Here is a 17,516-nt window from a genome sequence, read left to right as displayed (position 1 = left end):
CACTCTGAGTGACAGGGCCTTCCCCTGCTGCGCCCCAAAGCTCTGGAATTCTATCGCCAAAGATGTCATTCACCTTCCCCAAGCTCTTTCAAACCCTGACTCTAAACCACCTTCTTCAGAAGGGCTTTTACTCCATTGAGGTCCACGTCTGCCCTTTTGGATCTTCTATTGCATTCTAAACCATCCTATTGCATTCAAAACTGTGAAAATCCGGTTATCTCCTCTCATTTTTATTCTTACTGTAAAGTGGCTGGAGAAGCTACTTTTAAGAGGAGCTATATAACAAGGTTAATCATCATCACATTTCCACAGTAAAAAAAAAAAAAACTGACCCTTCCATTCTTGAATTTTCCTTTGTTTCTGGATTCTTTCCAAGCCTGGAACAAAGATGAAATTTAAAAGCAAATCATACAGATGTTGCAGAGTATTAGATTATGTTTGCACTGCAGCACTCATGTGACATCTGAGCATCAATAACCCATCCTGACTGTGCACGCTCCCTGCTTTGCCTGTCTGGTTCAGTAGCTTTAAAGACATCACAGACAGTTAATCACCTGACAACGATCCTGGGGAATAAATCGGATCGACACACTGCTGACTGGACCAGGAAGCCCATGAACTGCGGCGTGCGACTGAGAACTTAGACTGAGATAATTTCATTAAATATTCTATAGAAAAATTAGACTATTTGTGTCTGTTGTATACGTTTTGAAAACGCTGGCTGGATACGAGACCCTTAAAATCAAAACTAGACCTGCAGATACAGGCGCCTGTGCAATTATGCAATAGATGCGTTCCTGTAAAACCTCATGTTATGCAAAACCACACAATAAAAATAACAGCTCATGGGGAAAAATATGGTTAGGGGCAGAAATCCTAACCAAGTAATAATTAAACTGGGTAAAGCTTATTTAAGAATTTAACGTATTTAAACGTTAGCACCAGCACACTTCTTGTCACCTTGTCCACCCATATTTACGGGAATGCAGAAGATTTAGTGAAAATAGGCCGCAAATTGAGGAGCACCTCCCAATTAGCACTTCCAAAACAGCACGTGGGACAACTGAGCACCATGTGTACTACTCCACGGACCGCCACCTTCAGTTGTGTTACTCCGCAACGCAAAACGTAAACATGTCGGAGATCAAATCGCCCTATACAGAGATCTTTCCCCTGTTTTCCAACCGCCTATGAGCCACTCTGTGTAATAGCAGAGATCGCTGTATTTGTACTCGCCAGCTGGCTGCTCTTTCAGATCCCATCTGACACTACTTCCCAGAAGAAGCGATTTGTGAAAATGATCAAACGAACATATTAAAAAGGCCATTCATTAAAAAGAAATGGAAGCAAAGCGTCTCTCTCGTGCGGGTTACTATAAACACGGAGCCATCTCTTTCCCTTAGGGAAGCTTTTCACTTTAAAAATCGGTGAACATTCTAGACATGTCGCAAATCTTTTACTCTCTCCTGTACTAAATGCCTTTTTTCCGAAGATGCAGAATATTTGATGCTTCATCCACCTGTCAAGTGGAGACGGACAAAGAATGAAAAGGGTATAATCTCAGCGGACAACTGACAAGTCAGAACACAGGGACCAAATGGACAGATCTGAGGAGACTGGCAATCTCGTACAGTGTGTGCTCTCCTCTCTCATTCTATTTAAAAAGTGTTTTTTTTTTTTAAGTATTTCAGTGCTGGTAGAATGGCTCATTAATAGCTGGGAATCAAAGAGAGGAACAAAGCAATGCGTCTTCATTCTCTCAGATGCATCCCAATCCTAAAGGGCCAAAATCCAGCAGGTTTCCCTCTTAAAACATCAACTGCTGCAAGTCGGTAGAGAAGGGGCACACAGTCCAGCTAAACCTTAAACACAATTTCACTCCTCTCCTTCAGGTTAAAGAGCTGTTTCCAACTTCTGGAGATGGAATCCAGAATCCGTGAGGTTTTCCCAAGGGCCAGGGGCAGGAGCTCCTGCTCTGACAAACAGCACCTCTGAACGAAGCAGTGCAGGAGACCCCAATCCTGGAGGACCACTCCTGGTTTTTGTTCCTGCCCAGCTCAGTCACATTATTAAAGCCTTAATGATCTAACTAGGATTAATTTGAACATGACCATTTCCAACTTTTGAACAAGCTGGAAGTGCCTTTTAAGTACCGCCATTTCACAAGTCCAGTAAAATCAAACCTCTGAGTACAAAGACATCTTGTAGATGTTCCAGTCAGGCGATTCAATCAGGGTAGTTCAATCAAGGCTTCAATGCACAGTTAAGAGTGGAAAGGCAGTGATGTGAGAAAGAGCAGGACCAGGGAACCCCTAGAGTACTGTATTGCGAGGTACGTGTTGCACATAGAAGATGACGGGGTGAAAACAGCAGGAAGCCGCACAGCAGGGATTTCTGGGAAGCTGCTGGGGGCCTGTAGGCCACAGGTATTTATGCAAACAGAAAGAGCAGGCTGGCTTTACAAGGCAGGTTTTCAGTCCCCCAAATGAGTCATGAGCCCGACATTTCCCCGGCAAACTCGTACCTTAAACGCGTTGAGCAGGGTGATGGAGTCGCTCATTGTGCTGCCGGAGAATGACATCTTGCTCCTGTGCACGGAGACAGAGACGAAGTTGCAATGGAGCAACCGACTGAGCTACCCACAGCATCCCGAAGGAAAACTGGGCACAACAGCAATTCTAATGTCCCCCCCCACAAGGTGACACTGCACCGCAGACCAGACAAGTACTGAGGGTTTAGGAAACAGACTAACTGTAACTAGAAGAGAAACAATGCAACAAGGAGCAACGATCCTATTGTTTGCTCATTCTAGTTCTGAAGGCGACAAAGGTTTCTCTACGTCACCTAGACGGCTGGAGCCACAGCCTATTTGTGTGTGCTTCCACATTCACCCTAACTGATGAATATTTAGTCTTAATTGACATTATTTTTCAGGTGTGAGAGGAGGGAATCCAGTTATATCAGAGCCCACCTTCACCACGGCTGTGTGCCCATCACTAATTCGCTTTTGCTCCATGCGGTCAGTTTGTACAGCTGTACAAGAAACCAGGTAATACTGGAACTTTCCATGGCTCAACCCTGAGCAAACGCTCCCTGATTAATTTAGCAACCCACAAAAGCAAGGTGCAATGTTCAGAACAGCTCTTAAGACATGCGACTCTCTAATCTTGGTCAGCATCTGACACCTAACAAAGGCTCAAGAAAAGGAATTTTGAGGAGCTTTGGAGTGACAGTGTTTAAGACAGGTCCTGCTCACAGTATATGAACACCTAACTGAACAGAACTATGTATTGAAAAGGCAGTTATTGTTCACTATGACTACTGCTTCTTACACACTGTTCGGCGGCCCCCCAGTGACAAACACATAGCAGTGGAAACGTCACCCACCGGTACCCAACCAGGCGCTGCAGGAAAGGCATGGCAAAGAAGCTCTTCAGAGACAGAGCAGCAGCTAACAGAAAGGGGAACAGAGATCCGTTTCCATCAACGATTAACAAAATCATTTGAGATGCAGTGCAAAGCTAATCTGTTACAGTAGCTCACTCCTTAGAATGTTAATGTGCTTGCAAAACAAAAGACAAATTAAAAATGCCCACCCATGTCAAAGAAAAGAGATTTGGCCATCTAATGTGTCGTTTATTTTGGCAGGTTGATGCACTTTCATCTCAGTTCTGGATATCCTAGCAGGTCGTGCGATTATCAAATCATTATGTCCAAAATAAATTGAATTACAAAGTCCCAGGATGTTTTAATTCACCTCGGGTCCCCACCCGAGCAGAGCGAGCAAGATCTGTTTTCGCCGTGCCGAGTTTGGTTTGCGGCTCAAACCGTCCTGCAGGAGCTCCTTCCCTCTCCAAGGTCGAGAGGCCTCCTCACCTATAATCAGGCAGTCCTCCAGACACCCGAACACGTGGCTCAGCACAATCATCTTCCCCAGGTGCAGGTCGACGGGCAGGTGAGCGAGGACCCGGCCCAGGAAGGTGAGCTCCCCATCACAGCTGTTCGCTCCCTGCCTGTCCCGCATCACCGACAGAGCACCCAGCTGCAAAGACGCACGCGCTCGCCGTCAAAGGTAAGAAGCGGACATCACAAACCGTTCTTCCCTGGTCCACACGTCCAGCTATCACCGTTTTGTCTCTTTAGTCCCCTGCGGACGGAGCAGCTTGTTGTACCGAGTGACGGTACATTGCACAATGCATTATGGTCTGCATTCATGCAGCGGGGTACTCTCCTGTCTGGCTGCGCTGGTGCGGGCACTGCTCAGTTTGATCTTGGACATAAGAACACTAGTGCATGCGAGTGTGAAAAACACCGAACCACACATGCCAACCGAACAAAATAAGGTGTAATGGTGCAGCAAAAAATGATACAAAGCTGTGGATTAGGGATGATACTACATGGGGGAGGGGGAGGCAATGGATTACTTACTGAGACAACTTACCGATTTTAACAGTGGACACACAAAAAAACCAAGATCTAGCAGTACATGAGGCGGAGTTTGGGGGGAAATGACCGAAGAGCACAGAGGAACTGGCAAGGTCCATGGGAAACAAAGCAACAGGAACACAACTCAAGGCCACAACCTCTGCCCAGGTGCAGAAGAGGCTGCGAGCGAGTGGCTCACTCTTGCACAAAGTGGCCGGTGAGAAAACTACACGGGGAGGCGCATTTATTTTAATGTTGTATCCAAAAGGGACTGGAAAAAATGCAGAAACAACCCGATTTGCTCGGGGTTTCGCGAGTGTAGCTGAACGGGCCTACAGTTCAAGCTGAGGTGTGGTGCACATGGCCCAGCTCAGACTGCCCCCTTCCCTCACTCGCCTCCTTGAGCTGCAGGACGGTCCGCTGGATGTTGGCCAGTTTCGGGGGGGACAGGGCAGTGCTCAACACGGAGCGGGGGTCCCCCATGTCCAGCAGCTTTACCTTCAGCAGGGTGTTGGCCAGGGGGGAGCGCTGGAAACACAGGAGGAGATGGGGGGGAGGAAAACAGATTTTGAGAACGACAAGGCTTTGCTGCATAAGAAAAAGATCCACTGGGGCCTGTCCCTAAATTCAAGATAAAGTATTTTTAAAATGCTCTACCTCTTCCCCTGAATATCTGACATTGTCTACGGTGTGACACTGTTACAGTACCTTAAAAACACATGCTAAGATGCACTACAGCCCTGACACAGCAGGCAGAATTACTTGCATCACCCTGAAATTAAGAGCCGTGGAGCTCTACACACTTGAAAATGACTGCTGCGATACTTCAAAAACCGAGTGATTCAATAACTGGGAGCACCGCCTTCACAACTCCATGACCACCAAGACTAGCTGCCAACATGACCGAGAAGCCCAGGCTTGTCTGGCATTACCAGCATTTCGGGAACCACGTAGTCCGGGATCTCGCTCCTCCAGAACTCCCTGGTCACCAGCCGATAGCAGAAGCCCTTGGAGACTCGCCCAGCGCGCCCTGCGAGAGGGCGACAGGAACTGCTGTCTACAGGAGGCTCTTTCCAGGCGCGGTCAGCCGGAATGTAGCGGTCATGGCACCGACCGAACAAAGTCATGTACAACAGCTTCGCAACGGCGGATAATGGAAAAGGCACATCAAACACATTTGCTCTAACTAGTTCTTGGGGTCAGACTGTAGATGATCCAGCATTATCTATACTGTATATACCCACATACACCTGCAAACAGATTTTATATGCGCAAAGTATTAAGTTCCTCCCATAATAATGTGTTTGGGAAAAGCCCTAAATTAATATACTGTACATACCTAGGATACAGGATACTAGGAAATCATTAATCTTCCACCCTAACCCATGGGTATGCATATTCATCTCTGGGTTTTTAACTCCACATGGACAGGTGCACAGATACTTGCACTACTATCATCAGTCACTAGAGGCTCACTCACACTTCAGTTTAAAACCTATCCTGACAGAGGCCTGCGGGAATTATTTTCACGTGACCAAATTGGGTTTTGTTATCTGCTTTTTCTTACTGGCCCGACCACCAATTTGTTAGTGTTAGTGTGGGCCAACAGGGAGCGCTCACCCTGTGGTCTGTGTGGGTCCTAATGCCCCAGTGTAGTGATGGGGACACTATACTGTAAACAGGTGCCGTCCTTCGGATGAGACGTAAAACCGAGGTCCTGACTCTCTGTGGTCATTAAAAATCCCAGGGCGTTTCTCGAAAAGAGTAGGGGTGTAACCCTGGTGTCCTGGCCAAATTTCCCCATCGGCCTTTATCAATCATGGCCTCCTAATAATCCCCCTCTATGAATTGGCTACATTACTGTGCTCTCCTCCCCACTGAGAGCTGATGTGTGGTGAGCGTTCTGGCACACTATGGCTGCCGTCGCATCATCCAGGTGGATGCTGCACATTGGTGGTGGTGGAGGGGATCCCCATTACCTGTAAAGCGCTTTGAGTGGAGTGTCCAGAAAAGCACTATATAAGTGTAAGCAATTATTATTACATGGTGACCTACAAATAAACAGCCTTGATCACATTGCAGAAAAGAAAATCTCAACAATATATCAATCCTGCCACACACCTGCCTGCACCTATAGATCTTAATTGTCGTGAAGATGCTACAGAAGTCCGTCAGTACTTCATAAGTGAAGTGAATGTGGTACCTCCGCACTCTACCAAAGGCTACGGTTTCTAAAACAATGAACATCTTTCAGTTTTACCACAGCTGGACAGAAAAGCTTCTATAATGACCATACCTACACCACCTCAAAACAGCAGACATTCTGCTTCAACAGGAAAAAAAAAAAAAAAAAAAAAAAAAAAAAAAATTAGCCTCGCTCTTGTAGTCTGATTTTAAGACAAAAATAAAGAGCCCCAAGTTTAAAAACAATAACACGCTCGCCGATAAGCTCCGAAATGGCTGATCCAAGCCCATCGGACTGGGTAGCACCACCCCATGGCTCCTCGACACCCTGCACAGGAAGAATTAGTCTAGCAACCCCTCAGCACGTGGACAGACGTGTCCGTGTGCAAGCAAAGCGCCTCGTGTGTCGAGACAGACCTCTCTGCAGGGGAGGGGAGGACTGTGAAGACGGGGATCGGCGCGACGAGACCTGCCGAGCCTCACCTCGTCTCTGGTTGCAGTTGGTCTTGGAAGCCCAAGTGAGGCGCAAGGACTGGAAATTGGTTTCTTTATCGCAAACCAGGTGTTTCACCAGGCAGAAGTCGATCACTGCCATTTCAAAAATAAAGCAAAACAACGAACTCGATTTACAGCCTGTAATGACGTTTTATTTCTAAAATAATGTAGGTGTGTCGAAAGCAAAACAATTAGATTGGACCAGTCACCTAAACTTAATCAATTGCATGAACAGCAAAAGACGGCACTCACCATATTTAACATCTGGAACTGTTACAGAGCTCTCGGCTATGTTGGTGGAAAGGATGACCTGCGTGTGGATGAAAAAGGAAACGGATCATTGAAGGGGGAGAAACTGAGTGGCCGCGCTCATGCGGTCAAGATTGGTTAATGACTGGACTCTGGGCGCTCCTCTGAAGGGGTGGAAAAACCTCTGTATCTGGATGCTAGAAAAAATAAAAACTTCAACTTGCCTCTCACTGAGCAAAACAGCAAAATACCATCTTTGCAAGATACATGGACAAGCACCAGCCAGGTGCTTAACAGGTTATTATTTTACTCGGCTTAAGATGAAGAATTTGTCATTCTAGGTTCAAATATGCATTGTGTATTAATTATGCAAGCAAAACCAAAAATGGTCGTAAGGCATATCTATCAGCATCTCCATAAAACATCAATCTCGGCCATTTCTCCCACTTCCAGAACGGGGGAGAGCAGTACCTTCCTGTATCCGGGCACCGGCGCCAGGAAGATGCCGTTCTGCTCCTCCAGAGTGACGGAGGAGTGCAGGGGGTACACCTGCAGCCTGCAAGACAAGACAAACCATCAGCCCTGCGGCCCTCGCGCACCCAGGCTCAAAGGGCTGACCCGGGCTGTGGCGCTGCCTCTGGAAAGAAAGACCTCTCACAGACTCACGGCGCTGTGACAGCCCAGCTGGAGAAAGAGGTGCAATTGCAGCTCATCGCCCACTAGAGGGCGCTACATGGCTTCTGGAAATCGCTTTTAATAAGTCACAGCGGGGATGAATTAGGAGTTATCTGGCGATACGTTGAGGAATGCACTCTCAGATAGGAGTTAAGCTTTGCCTTTGAATTTACAGGGGGTGCACAGTGGCAGCAACGCTTGGGGTCCTTTTTCATACAAGTCATTCTGCCTTTGCCTGTCTTTTGAGCTGGTGTTTACGATTTGAAAGGCAGGAAGTATGAACCTCCGTGGGTTCTGTGCGTGCTGACCCTGGGGACGGCCCGGGTACAGTGGGGTCTATCACAGGTGTGTGCCCGCTGGCCTGCGCAGGTACTTCAGGACGTACGCTTGCCCCGACACAACCACCCCCCTCCCACCCAGCTCCGCATGTGCGCTGCTCACCTCTTCCGCACCAGCTTAGCTAGGGCGTCCTGCATGCTGTTTATTTCCGACAAACCTGGGAACACACAGAGGAAACTCTGCAAGTCACGAAAAATGAGTCTCTGGATCGCCTTTTCTGCAGACGACAGAGGAGACATAAGAGCTACAAACAAGGAGATCACTTAGCCCATCTAGCCTGTGTGGTAGTCAGTGGCATCTTCAATAACACGTCCGGATTATTTTGTTCTGCCTGTTCTCCATTTTAGAAGGATTTCCACGTAGTGCTGCACTACTGTAGTTTCTCGTTCAATAACTCACAAATTGCTCCGGCACGACCTACTGCTCCTGGTTGAAAGCCATGCTGGTTCTAGACAGCCGTCCTCTAGTCGGGTCAGACTTGGATCCCTAGCCTCACATGGGTCTCTTCAGAGAGCGGGTCAGAATGCGTGCTCTACTGTCACAGGAGGTTTCCAGACCGAGGCGTCGCCTACCTGGCAGGAACACCAGCACGCTGCCTCGCTCGGGCACGGCTGGAGAGCCCTCCTGCTTTTCAGCTCTGCGCAGGGAAGAGCGAGGCAAATCAACACAGTCCTAGGCATTTCAAACAGGTTCTGCAAACGCCTCTTTACAGGGCCTACTGTGTAGCCACAGAATTAAGAGAACCCCACACTTAGCCCACACGCCCCCTTATGCCAAAGTGGACCTGAAACTTGTAAAATGTGTATTGAAATATGGCAAAGCCTCTTTTTTTTTTTTTTTTTTTTACAGAGACATGCTGTTAGATGAATGCATGTTTTTTTAAATGCATGGAAAACTGCAGGCCCTGAGACGCCAGATAGCTCTCGACCCCTAGAGGCGGCCCGATCTCCCGCGCACCTCTTCTCCCTGGCCTCCAGGTCGTCGAAGCTCTGGATGAGGCCGACTGCCACGCTGTACATCTGCTCGCTGATGTAGGGATCCTGGGGCTGCTCCACCTTGCACACAGCAGCACAAGCATTGGGGTCCTTGTACATGCTGTACTGATGCAACAGAACCTACAGGCCCCATCCCGATGTGAACCAACCACTTGTGTCTTTAGGGCACTTCCTTAAAATAACACAGGAAATGTGAAATATCCAGCCCTCAGAGGTGGCTGAGAAAGCACACCGGAGCCTGTGCACGCCAACCCAGCAGGTTACCAAGCACGACGGGTCAAAGGAATATCTGTTTTTGTGCAGGGAAAAAAAAAAACCAAATTTAATAGTAAGAATCTTTTCAGTCAGAATTTAGGAAATGGCCAAGGGACAGTTCTCAACAGATATGTTGAGCTTTTCCATTTTAAAAAGTGTCCCATTTCCTTTGCTCTTCATCTTTCTCAGCAGCTCCTTATAATAAACACGGATCACTGAGGTTTTGCCCCGACTGTGTTTAGCTCTCTCTCTTTTCCTGCGATTTAAAAGACCTGCTAGCCGCACAGGTGGGGAAGCTCCAACCAGCACAGGGGCACCTTGGCGAGCAACCACACCTCCCACTAGGGGGCGACAGTGCACAGAGACCACACGGACTTCTTACTTTGAAGGTTACAAGGTGCCTCAAGTCGTCCAGGTAGAAGTCTTCGACAGTGTAGGCTACACCCTCCACCTCAAACACGTAGGCTGGGCTCATCAGGCTGCGAATGGGAGAGCTGAAGTACTCCGCAAACTCCTTACAGTTAATAGTGGCGGACATAAGGATGACCTGCACACATGGATAGTAGCAAGGTTCAGGGAAGCAAGACAGTCTTGCACTTTTTCTTTGCACTGTATACTCCTTGCAGCTCCTGATTCTTTTTAGATCCTGGCCCTCAGTCACCAACTCACATGACATCTGATACTACAACAGAATGCTTACTCTGCCCAGATGTAACCCGACTTCATAAGAAGTTCCCGAGATTATAATTCGCCCACATGACAAAAAGAAATCCCGACTGAGCCGGTCTGGTCCAGAGGAGGGCGGCTGCCGGGCTTTGCGAGCCCTCACTGGGGGGGGCAGCTCACCTCCCCTGTGCGGGGTGGGACCTGCTCAAGCTTGGAGCTGGAAGAAAAAAAGGACCGCAAGAGGACAGACCCACCTTCACATAGCGCGAGTTGGAGTACAGAAGCTTGCGCACAACCAGCAGCAGGAAGTCCAGCTCCTCTGTGCGCTCGTGCACCTAAAACGAGAGACCGGATCTGTCAGCACCACCCAGACCGACCTCTCTGCTCCTCGGACCCACAGCACCTTCACCTGGGCACTCGCAATCGGAAAGGGAGCCAGCGTGGTGAACAGAACCCTTCCCATTACACATCATTTTAACTGACCAGCAAGCCTGGCTAACTCCATAACAAAGGGTCTGAATGGGCATGAAGGAACGGGGAAAAAGAATATTAAAGTTGCCCGTCACCTAATGAAATTGACCAAAACGAAAATCCCATGACAATTTTTAACAGACGCCAACTGTGTCTGGAAGTAGACAGTTTAACCCCGATTAAGGACTTAAGAAATGACCCCAATGTAAAAGCATCCTCCACACTCAAAATGAATTGGCAGTTTAAGAGCTGGTGGCCCGACAGACGTTAAGCCCCAGCGTGTCAGCCAGCAGGCGGGGGCACAGACGCACCTCGTCGATGAAGATGTGGGAGAACTCCGTCAGCGTCTTGGCGTTCACAAGCTTCTGCAGGAGGACCCCAGTGGTCATGTAAATGAGCCGCGTGTGCTCGGTCGCCACTTTGTCCAGCCCCACCTGCTCACCAGCGGAGGAAACAAGACAGGCGGTCAGCAGGAGCCGCCGCCGCCGCCGCAGACTGGCCACCCGCGCCGCCAACCTACAGAAGCCACAGAGCCCAGAGAGAAGGAACAACCCAAAACGCCCCCTGCTCCTCTCTCTGTGAAGCTGCTGCACAGCCGACCAGCTGATCCGCTCTTCGGGAACGGCCAGGGAGCGCCAGGCACTGGACAGTCACTCCACGCGGACCCAGGCATTCAGACAAGAGGCACATGAGCATCAGCTAAACCCCTGCCCGCTGGAGGACAGGAACAAGCCGAGACCAGCCGAACTGCTCGAGACCCTTCCTAGTAAGACTCGCCACATGAGAGATGGCTCAAAAGATCTTCAGCCTTCGGCCTGTAATGGGACACCTGACTGCTCTCCTGCCTAAGGTTTGGGTTATTCAATTTATTACAAACAACTGTTAGCCGCGAGCTTAATTATTTTAAATTTGCCCCAATCTATAAAGTATCTCAGAAGAGGTAAATTTGTCAATGCAACAACTTCTTCAAAATCAGTTTCACTTCAACTTTGTTTTACCTTATGGAAAAATAACTAAAATTCCCGAATGCCTTTCAAAGGTTGTCTTAATGCTAAACAGTATGTTTCTATAGAACGCTGGGATGTAACATTAAGCTCATTACACAATATACCTTTTTTAAAATGTAAAATACAAGACCGATAACTCCTACAATATAAGGCTTGGAATTCACCGCCTCAGTCTTTTTCCAGCAAAAACGGCCTGGCCGGGCCACGCTAGCCAGCTCTTCTCTTCCACAAACACTGCCCCCCCCTGCCCCTGGTGTTACACTGCACCCGTCTCCTCCTATAATCGTCAGCGCACGCCCGGCCGCCAGGCACCGTGACATCACCCATCTCTGCGCCCCGCGCAGCGGAGCAGGAGTTATAATTAGACCGCTCCTCTTCGCGGCTCAAGACAATACAGTCTGACAATCTGGAAGCATTCCAGCATGTTAAAATGTTTTTTTTTTCTCTCCCGCTGTAAAAGAAACGTCAAATAGGATTTCGTATGAAGTGTTACTAGAGGGAAAATGCATCCCTCTACAGTGCTGGACTAAGTCAATGTCCTTAACACGGCTTATGCAACCACAAAGGGAAAGAGTCAATAATTGCACTTCCTTGCTAGGACTTTTATACAAGCCCCTTGCTTCATTTTACCCAGGGGGGGGACATCTTTCAATGCCATGATAATATTGCCAGCACCACCACATGCTTTTAGACTTTTTGAGCAAGACCTGCATCATTGGCTTGGGCACGGTATTCATTCTAGAAACGCCTCCACATATGCAGAGCAGGCAAGAGAATGGGTACCTGCAGGATTGAAGTCAATTTAATTACAGTACAATGCGCATAAATAAAGAATACAAACCAGCACTGCTGTGGTACAGTGCGCCATGTATGTTTTTGTTAATTATCAGGTGTACTATTACAACAACTCTGCACTTAATAAGGCATGAGATAACTGGTGCAGCGAGTAGTGCCAGGGGCCTGGGCGCCTTCCGGATGGGCTGAGCAAGTTCATGTGGGTTCTCTCGGTCCATCCGTTTGGTCAAGAGGGGAACTGTAAATTCAGGGCACAAAGGAAGGGGCAGGTTATCAACGCAACAAAACAAAAAAAACAACCAGAAGTCTTTTAGAAGCTCTGGAGGAAATGTGGTTCTAGGAGCACCTGCCCGTGTCCCTTTCCCCATTCTGTGTGATCTGCTAGCAGCAGGACAGCAGAGCTCAAATGGCGCCCTCACGGGGCTTCACTGCCTCAGTCCGGGGCGGCGCTGCTCCTACCTGATACCCCACCATGCTGCCCAGGATGCACTTGCGCTCGCGGGCCACCCAGCGGGCGATGCTGGTGGCGCCGATCTTGCGGGGCTGGGTGACCACCAGGCGGCAGGGCACGTTCTGCTCGTAGTAGTAATCCAGGATGAACTGGGGCAGCTGCGTGGTCTTGCCACTCCCCGTGGCGCCGCGGATGATGACCACGGAGTTGTTCTCGATCAGGGAGATGAGCTGCCACACGGCGAGACACAGGGGGGGCACTGTACTCGCAGCGAAAACCCGGGCACGTGCCTCGGCTCTTCACAGGCAGACAGTTCACATATCCGGCGGCAGTCAGGTAACAAAAAGGCCAGTTAGACACCAATGTATGAAGTATGCGGAGCGGTGGCTCTGTGGCTAAGGATCTGCGCCTGTGGCTAGAAGGTTCCCGGTTCAAATCCCGCACCCGACAGAGGAATTTGGACTCCCTTGAGCCCCAGCTGCTCCAGGGGCGCTGTATAAATGGCTGCCCCTGTGCTCTGACTCCAAGCTTCTCTCTCCCCACCTGTGCGTCTCATGGAGATCAAGCTGGGGTATGCGAAAAGACAAATGCAAGAAATTGTATATGGCTAATAAAGTGATCTTTTCTTATCTTGTATTACTGTAACTCTCCTTCGTGGTATCTTCTGACCTAGGAGTGTGCAATGATACAGAGCTCTGCCTTACGTGGAAAATGTTGATTCAGTCTGTATCTCTACTGTACTCTTATGGGATTAAAATAAACATCAGTGGTTACCATGGTTTCTAGCTGCATGTTAATGCTTGCAACCACTCTTGTGCTCAAAACACTGGCCAGCACCAAGGTCAGACCATCAGTTTTCTCCACAGGTCGGCTCTTTTCTTAACAAGGACCCAGGAAGTGTTCTCAATGCTCGAAGAAAGGCACTGGTGTTTGTCAAAGCTCACATGCAAAATTGTCACTGACTGGCTAGCCGTCTACCAAAATAAAACCTCTTATCTACTTTTAAAACACCATGCAATTGCTGCATGATGCTAATGGAAAGAAACACGTTCATTGGGACACAAACAACAGAGATGAAGAAGATGTAAAAGCGTATCTTTGATGCAAGGATTCTGTGCAATTAGACCTCACTGCTAATGTCTGTGCTCAGCAATGCACAAGTAAAAATAAAGTGGATTATATACCTAAGGACTTTCACAGATGAATGTTTCTGCTCTCCCGGGGCCTTTTTTAAATCTTAAAAGGTCTTGGCATTTTGTCATGACTAATGCAAGCATAAAGACTCTCTTCTTCAGCTTTACAGGATATTGAACAGTTGCAAACAAAGTCGTTTCTGCGTTCTGATCACTCACCTCCTCTTTGTTTTTTGTGATGGGCAGCTCAGGGTATTTATAAGGGGCCAGGACCGGGGGGGGAAGAGAGTCTGAAATAAAAATTAAAAGAGGGATAAAGAACAACTTAAATTCTTACTCTCATATTACGAACTAACTCAGGGACACAGAAACAGACGATGAGAAGTCACGTGGATTGACACTCAAAAGATGGAACATCCCTGTATTAGTCTTCCAAAGCACAAAACTGTAACAGGGCGGAGTGGTGGCTCTGTGGCTCAGGATCTTTGCCTGTGGCTGGGAGGTTGCCGGTTCAAATCCCACAGCTGGCAGAGGAATCCTACTCCGTTGGGCCCCTGAGCAAGGCCCTTCACCCCAACTGCTCCAGGGGCTCTGTATAATGGCTGACCCTGCGCTCTGACCCCCAACTTCTCTCCCTGTCTGTGCGTCTCACGGAGAGCAAGCTGGGGTCTGCGATTAGAGGAATTCCTAATACAAGAAATTGTATATGGCTAAAAAAAAAAGTGATCTTATCTTATTCACGTAGCACTGTGGGATGGCAGTCGAGTAAAAATGAGTTAGTACTGGTAAAGTTCTGCATCATCACAGCCATCTATCCAACAGCAGACAGCTGTTAAAGTAGTCTATATAAATGAAGTGCTTCATAGATGTCAGTAATAGCTCTGGCTTTAGTATAAATTGCCCGTCACTGCTACAGTATAAAGCAGGAAGCATGTGTGTGCGTGGGAAGTGCCTTTTGTAGAACAAGACCCTTTGTAGGGGTGGGGCACTCCAGCTAATCGCAATCCATCACCCAGTGGTGTAGAATTCAAGCTCATATTCCAATTGACGTCATGAAGTTCGGAATAACATGCAGGCAAGATGAAAGATACAACTCTTTGCTTGAGTCAACAAGTGTTTCAAGAAATGCCAATTGCAAAACCCCACATGGATGAACACTGCTATTCAACAGGAGTCGTTTGCTTTTCTGGCGTCACTCACCAGCTAAAGCAGTCAGCTGTTCCTTCTTTATCCTGACGTCCCCCCCTCGTGGGCTCTCCCTGGGACCCTGCTCCTGCTCGCTGCTGAGAAATGAACAGTAGATGTAGGATCCTATTAATTAAGGAAGATGCAGCAGAGCAAGAATTTGGTTGACAGCGTATATTAAAGGGGACATCTGGCGAAATCAGCGAGCGGTCACTGGTCAATTCTCCAGCTCGCTTCCACACTCTCGGTGCGGGACAGGGCGAAGGCTCCAGTGAGCAAGGCTGGCGGTGCTGCGGAGGACTGGGTGACCTTGTCCGCTAGCCAGTGCTTTAGGATAAAAACCAAAGATTGGAGGTTTACATTCCACAGAACAACACAGGGAAGAAAGACACTCAAGGCAAAAAAAAGCCTCATTACAAAAGTGTCCTAAAATCCTTCAAATCGGAAGATAATGGCAGAGATTATTCAAGTGCAGCTGAACTTCAAAATCACATAGCCTGAATGGTAAAACACCGACACCTCACGTGCCTGCCTGCTGAGGGACAGGGACCGATTCACTCCACACGAGGTGTTACTCAGGTGCAGTAACTCAGATGTGCCCCACTCTATGCTGGTGTATTTTAAGAAAAAATAACAACACATTCTTCAGCTGGAGACGGCAGGCAGCGGAAACACTAGCATCTAAAACGGGGAAAAAAAAAAAAATCAGGTCTGCTCTAACGAATTTCATTTAAAAGGACGAGGATCAATCTCCAGGACAAGCCGAGCACGTCTACAGAAACAAGGAAATAAAGTCGTCGGCAGGGTCAACGTGGCCAGGAGCAAGAACCACTGTGACAGGGCTGCCTCTACTTGCAAAAGGGCATCTGTCATTTCCAACTAAGCTCACTCCCGAGCAAACTCTCTTATTACTGACTCTGCTTCCCCACACACACAGGCGCGACGCAGCCTCCTGAGGAGGGGCTGTCTGGCTCCCTGCCCTGACCCCCCGACACCCCGACTGCTGGCGCAGCTCTCCTTCCCTGCCACAGGTCTGCCCACACTTCCGCTCGAGTCCAGGATACACGGTCTTCAAACACCGGCTTCGTTTACTGCACACACAGCCACCACGGGACAATAAAAAAAGCAAAGATCTTCCAGCCCTCAGTGAGACCCCAAGGGATTTAATCTTAGCCCCCGCAAAAATAGCAGCATCCCAACGTTTTCCTTTTAATTGTAAATACAATTCCTCCCTTCTTGTTCCACCGCAATGATCTCTTTTCAAAGCAGAACACCGTTTTGTCACCCAGGTTTAATTAAAACGAGTCTGCCGTCTGTGGGCCCAACTACAGCACAATTTCACAACAGTATGTATAAATCCCGACTTTGCCAGAAGAACAGTGTCACAGCGCATCCTTTTCTGAACAGATAAAGGAAAAGACCACACGTGGTGGACTTAGTTGCCTCCTGTTGGGCAATTTTAAACCCACACACCTGGAGGTGTAATGTAATACAGTAAACCACCTTGCCTGCCTGGAGTGGGTCACTCTGCTCTCATCCCCTTGTGAGGAATACAGGCTGGGCTGGAGAGACCCTGAACCTCCCGGACAGAAAGCCTGCACCAGCACGCAGGAGGAGGGAGAGGAGCCGATGTGGACCGTTCTGATGGGGGGGGGGGGCTGGGCGTCTCCAACAAGAGGGCATGGAAAAACGCGACGCGGCAAACAGGCAGGAGGCACTGGGATTCTGGGGTTCGAGCCCAGTGGGACTGTCGGCGACTTTTCTCGGAATGGTACAGCAATGAGATCCCCACGTTCCCTGGTGCGTGGAGAAAGCTGGCCATGCAGTCCGATGGCTCCCGACAAGGGGACGTTTCTGCACACAAGCGGCTTCACATTCGATCAGAGGGAGGCGTCACGTTTCAGAAGTGAAACACGTGGCTCTGCAACCTCAGTGCTGCCGGACCGTATTCCTGTAGGCCCATCAGTACCGCAGGCCTGACCAAGAGAACTACGGCTACAGAACGTGAACAAAGCCTTCCCAACAATATTCTTGGAGCAATGGAAGTTCACAGGGAAAGGAGTCCATTTAGATTACCTTTGGACAACATTCTGTAACATTTCTAGAAGGAAAAAGGGGGGTTGTTTTCCGGTTTGTCAATTACTTTTACAGGCTCATCTAGATGTCCGATATCTGCTCTAGAAAGCAATGA

The 17,516-nt window shown here is 48.6% G+C and overlaps 1 protein-coding gene across 4 annotated transcripts in view; it reads right to left on the bottom strand.

Moving 5' to 3' along the window:
- tdrd9 (tudor domain containing 9) overlaps nt 1-17,516 on the bottom strand; it is a 44,698-nt gene that overhangs the window by 17,040 nt on the left and 10,142 nt on the right. For 2 of the 4 annotated variants that reach the window (XM_088647795.1, XM_088647793.1), the window contains exons 2-19: nt 15,341-15,423; nt 14,360-14,430; nt 13,016-13,237; nt 11,066-11,188; nt 10,538-10,618; nt 10,000-10,164; nt 9,325-9,422; nt 8,940-9,004; nt 8,470-8,524; nt 7,825-7,909; nt 7,357-7,414; nt 7,093-7,197; nt 5,358-5,455; nt 4,822-4,953; nt 3,877-4,042; nt 3,388-3,451; nt 2,525-2,588; nt 333-377 (exon numbers count right to left, since the gene is read on the bottom strand). In XM_088647795.1, the coding sequence (XP_088503921.1) occupies nt 333-377; nt 2,525-2,588; nt 3,388-3,451; nt 3,877-4,042; nt 4,822-4,953; nt 5,358-5,455; nt 7,093-7,197; nt 7,357-7,414; nt 7,825-7,909; nt 8,470-8,524; nt 8,940-9,004; nt 9,325-9,422; nt 10,000-10,164; nt 10,538-10,618; nt 11,066-11,188; nt 13,016-13,237; nt 14,360-14,430; nt 15,341-15,423 (1,780 nt within the window). The remainder of the gene's footprint in view (nt 1-332; nt 378-2,524; nt 2,589-3,387; nt 3,452-3,876; nt 4,043-4,821; nt 4,954-5,357; nt 5,456-7,092; nt 7,198-7,356; nt 7,415-7,824; nt 7,910-8,469; nt 8,525-8,939; nt 9,005-9,324; nt 9,423-9,999; nt 10,165-10,537; nt 10,619-11,065; nt 11,189-13,015; nt 13,238-14,359; nt 14,431-15,340; nt 15,424-17,516) is intronic. The other 2 variants (XM_088647794.1, XM_088647796.1) reach the window with 2 other exon arrangements.

The sequence above is a fragment of the Lepisosteus platostomus genome, chromosome 10 (assembly GCF_059453375.1).
Source record: "Lepisosteus platostomus isolate fLepPlt1 chromosome 10, fLepPlt1.hap1, whole genome shotgun sequence".
Classification (NCBI taxonomy): domain Eukaryota; kingdom Metazoa; phylum Chordata; class Actinopteri; order Semionotiformes; family Lepisosteidae; genus Lepisosteus; species Lepisosteus platostomus.
This window is presented reverse-complemented; position numbering and strand designations above follow the sequence as displayed.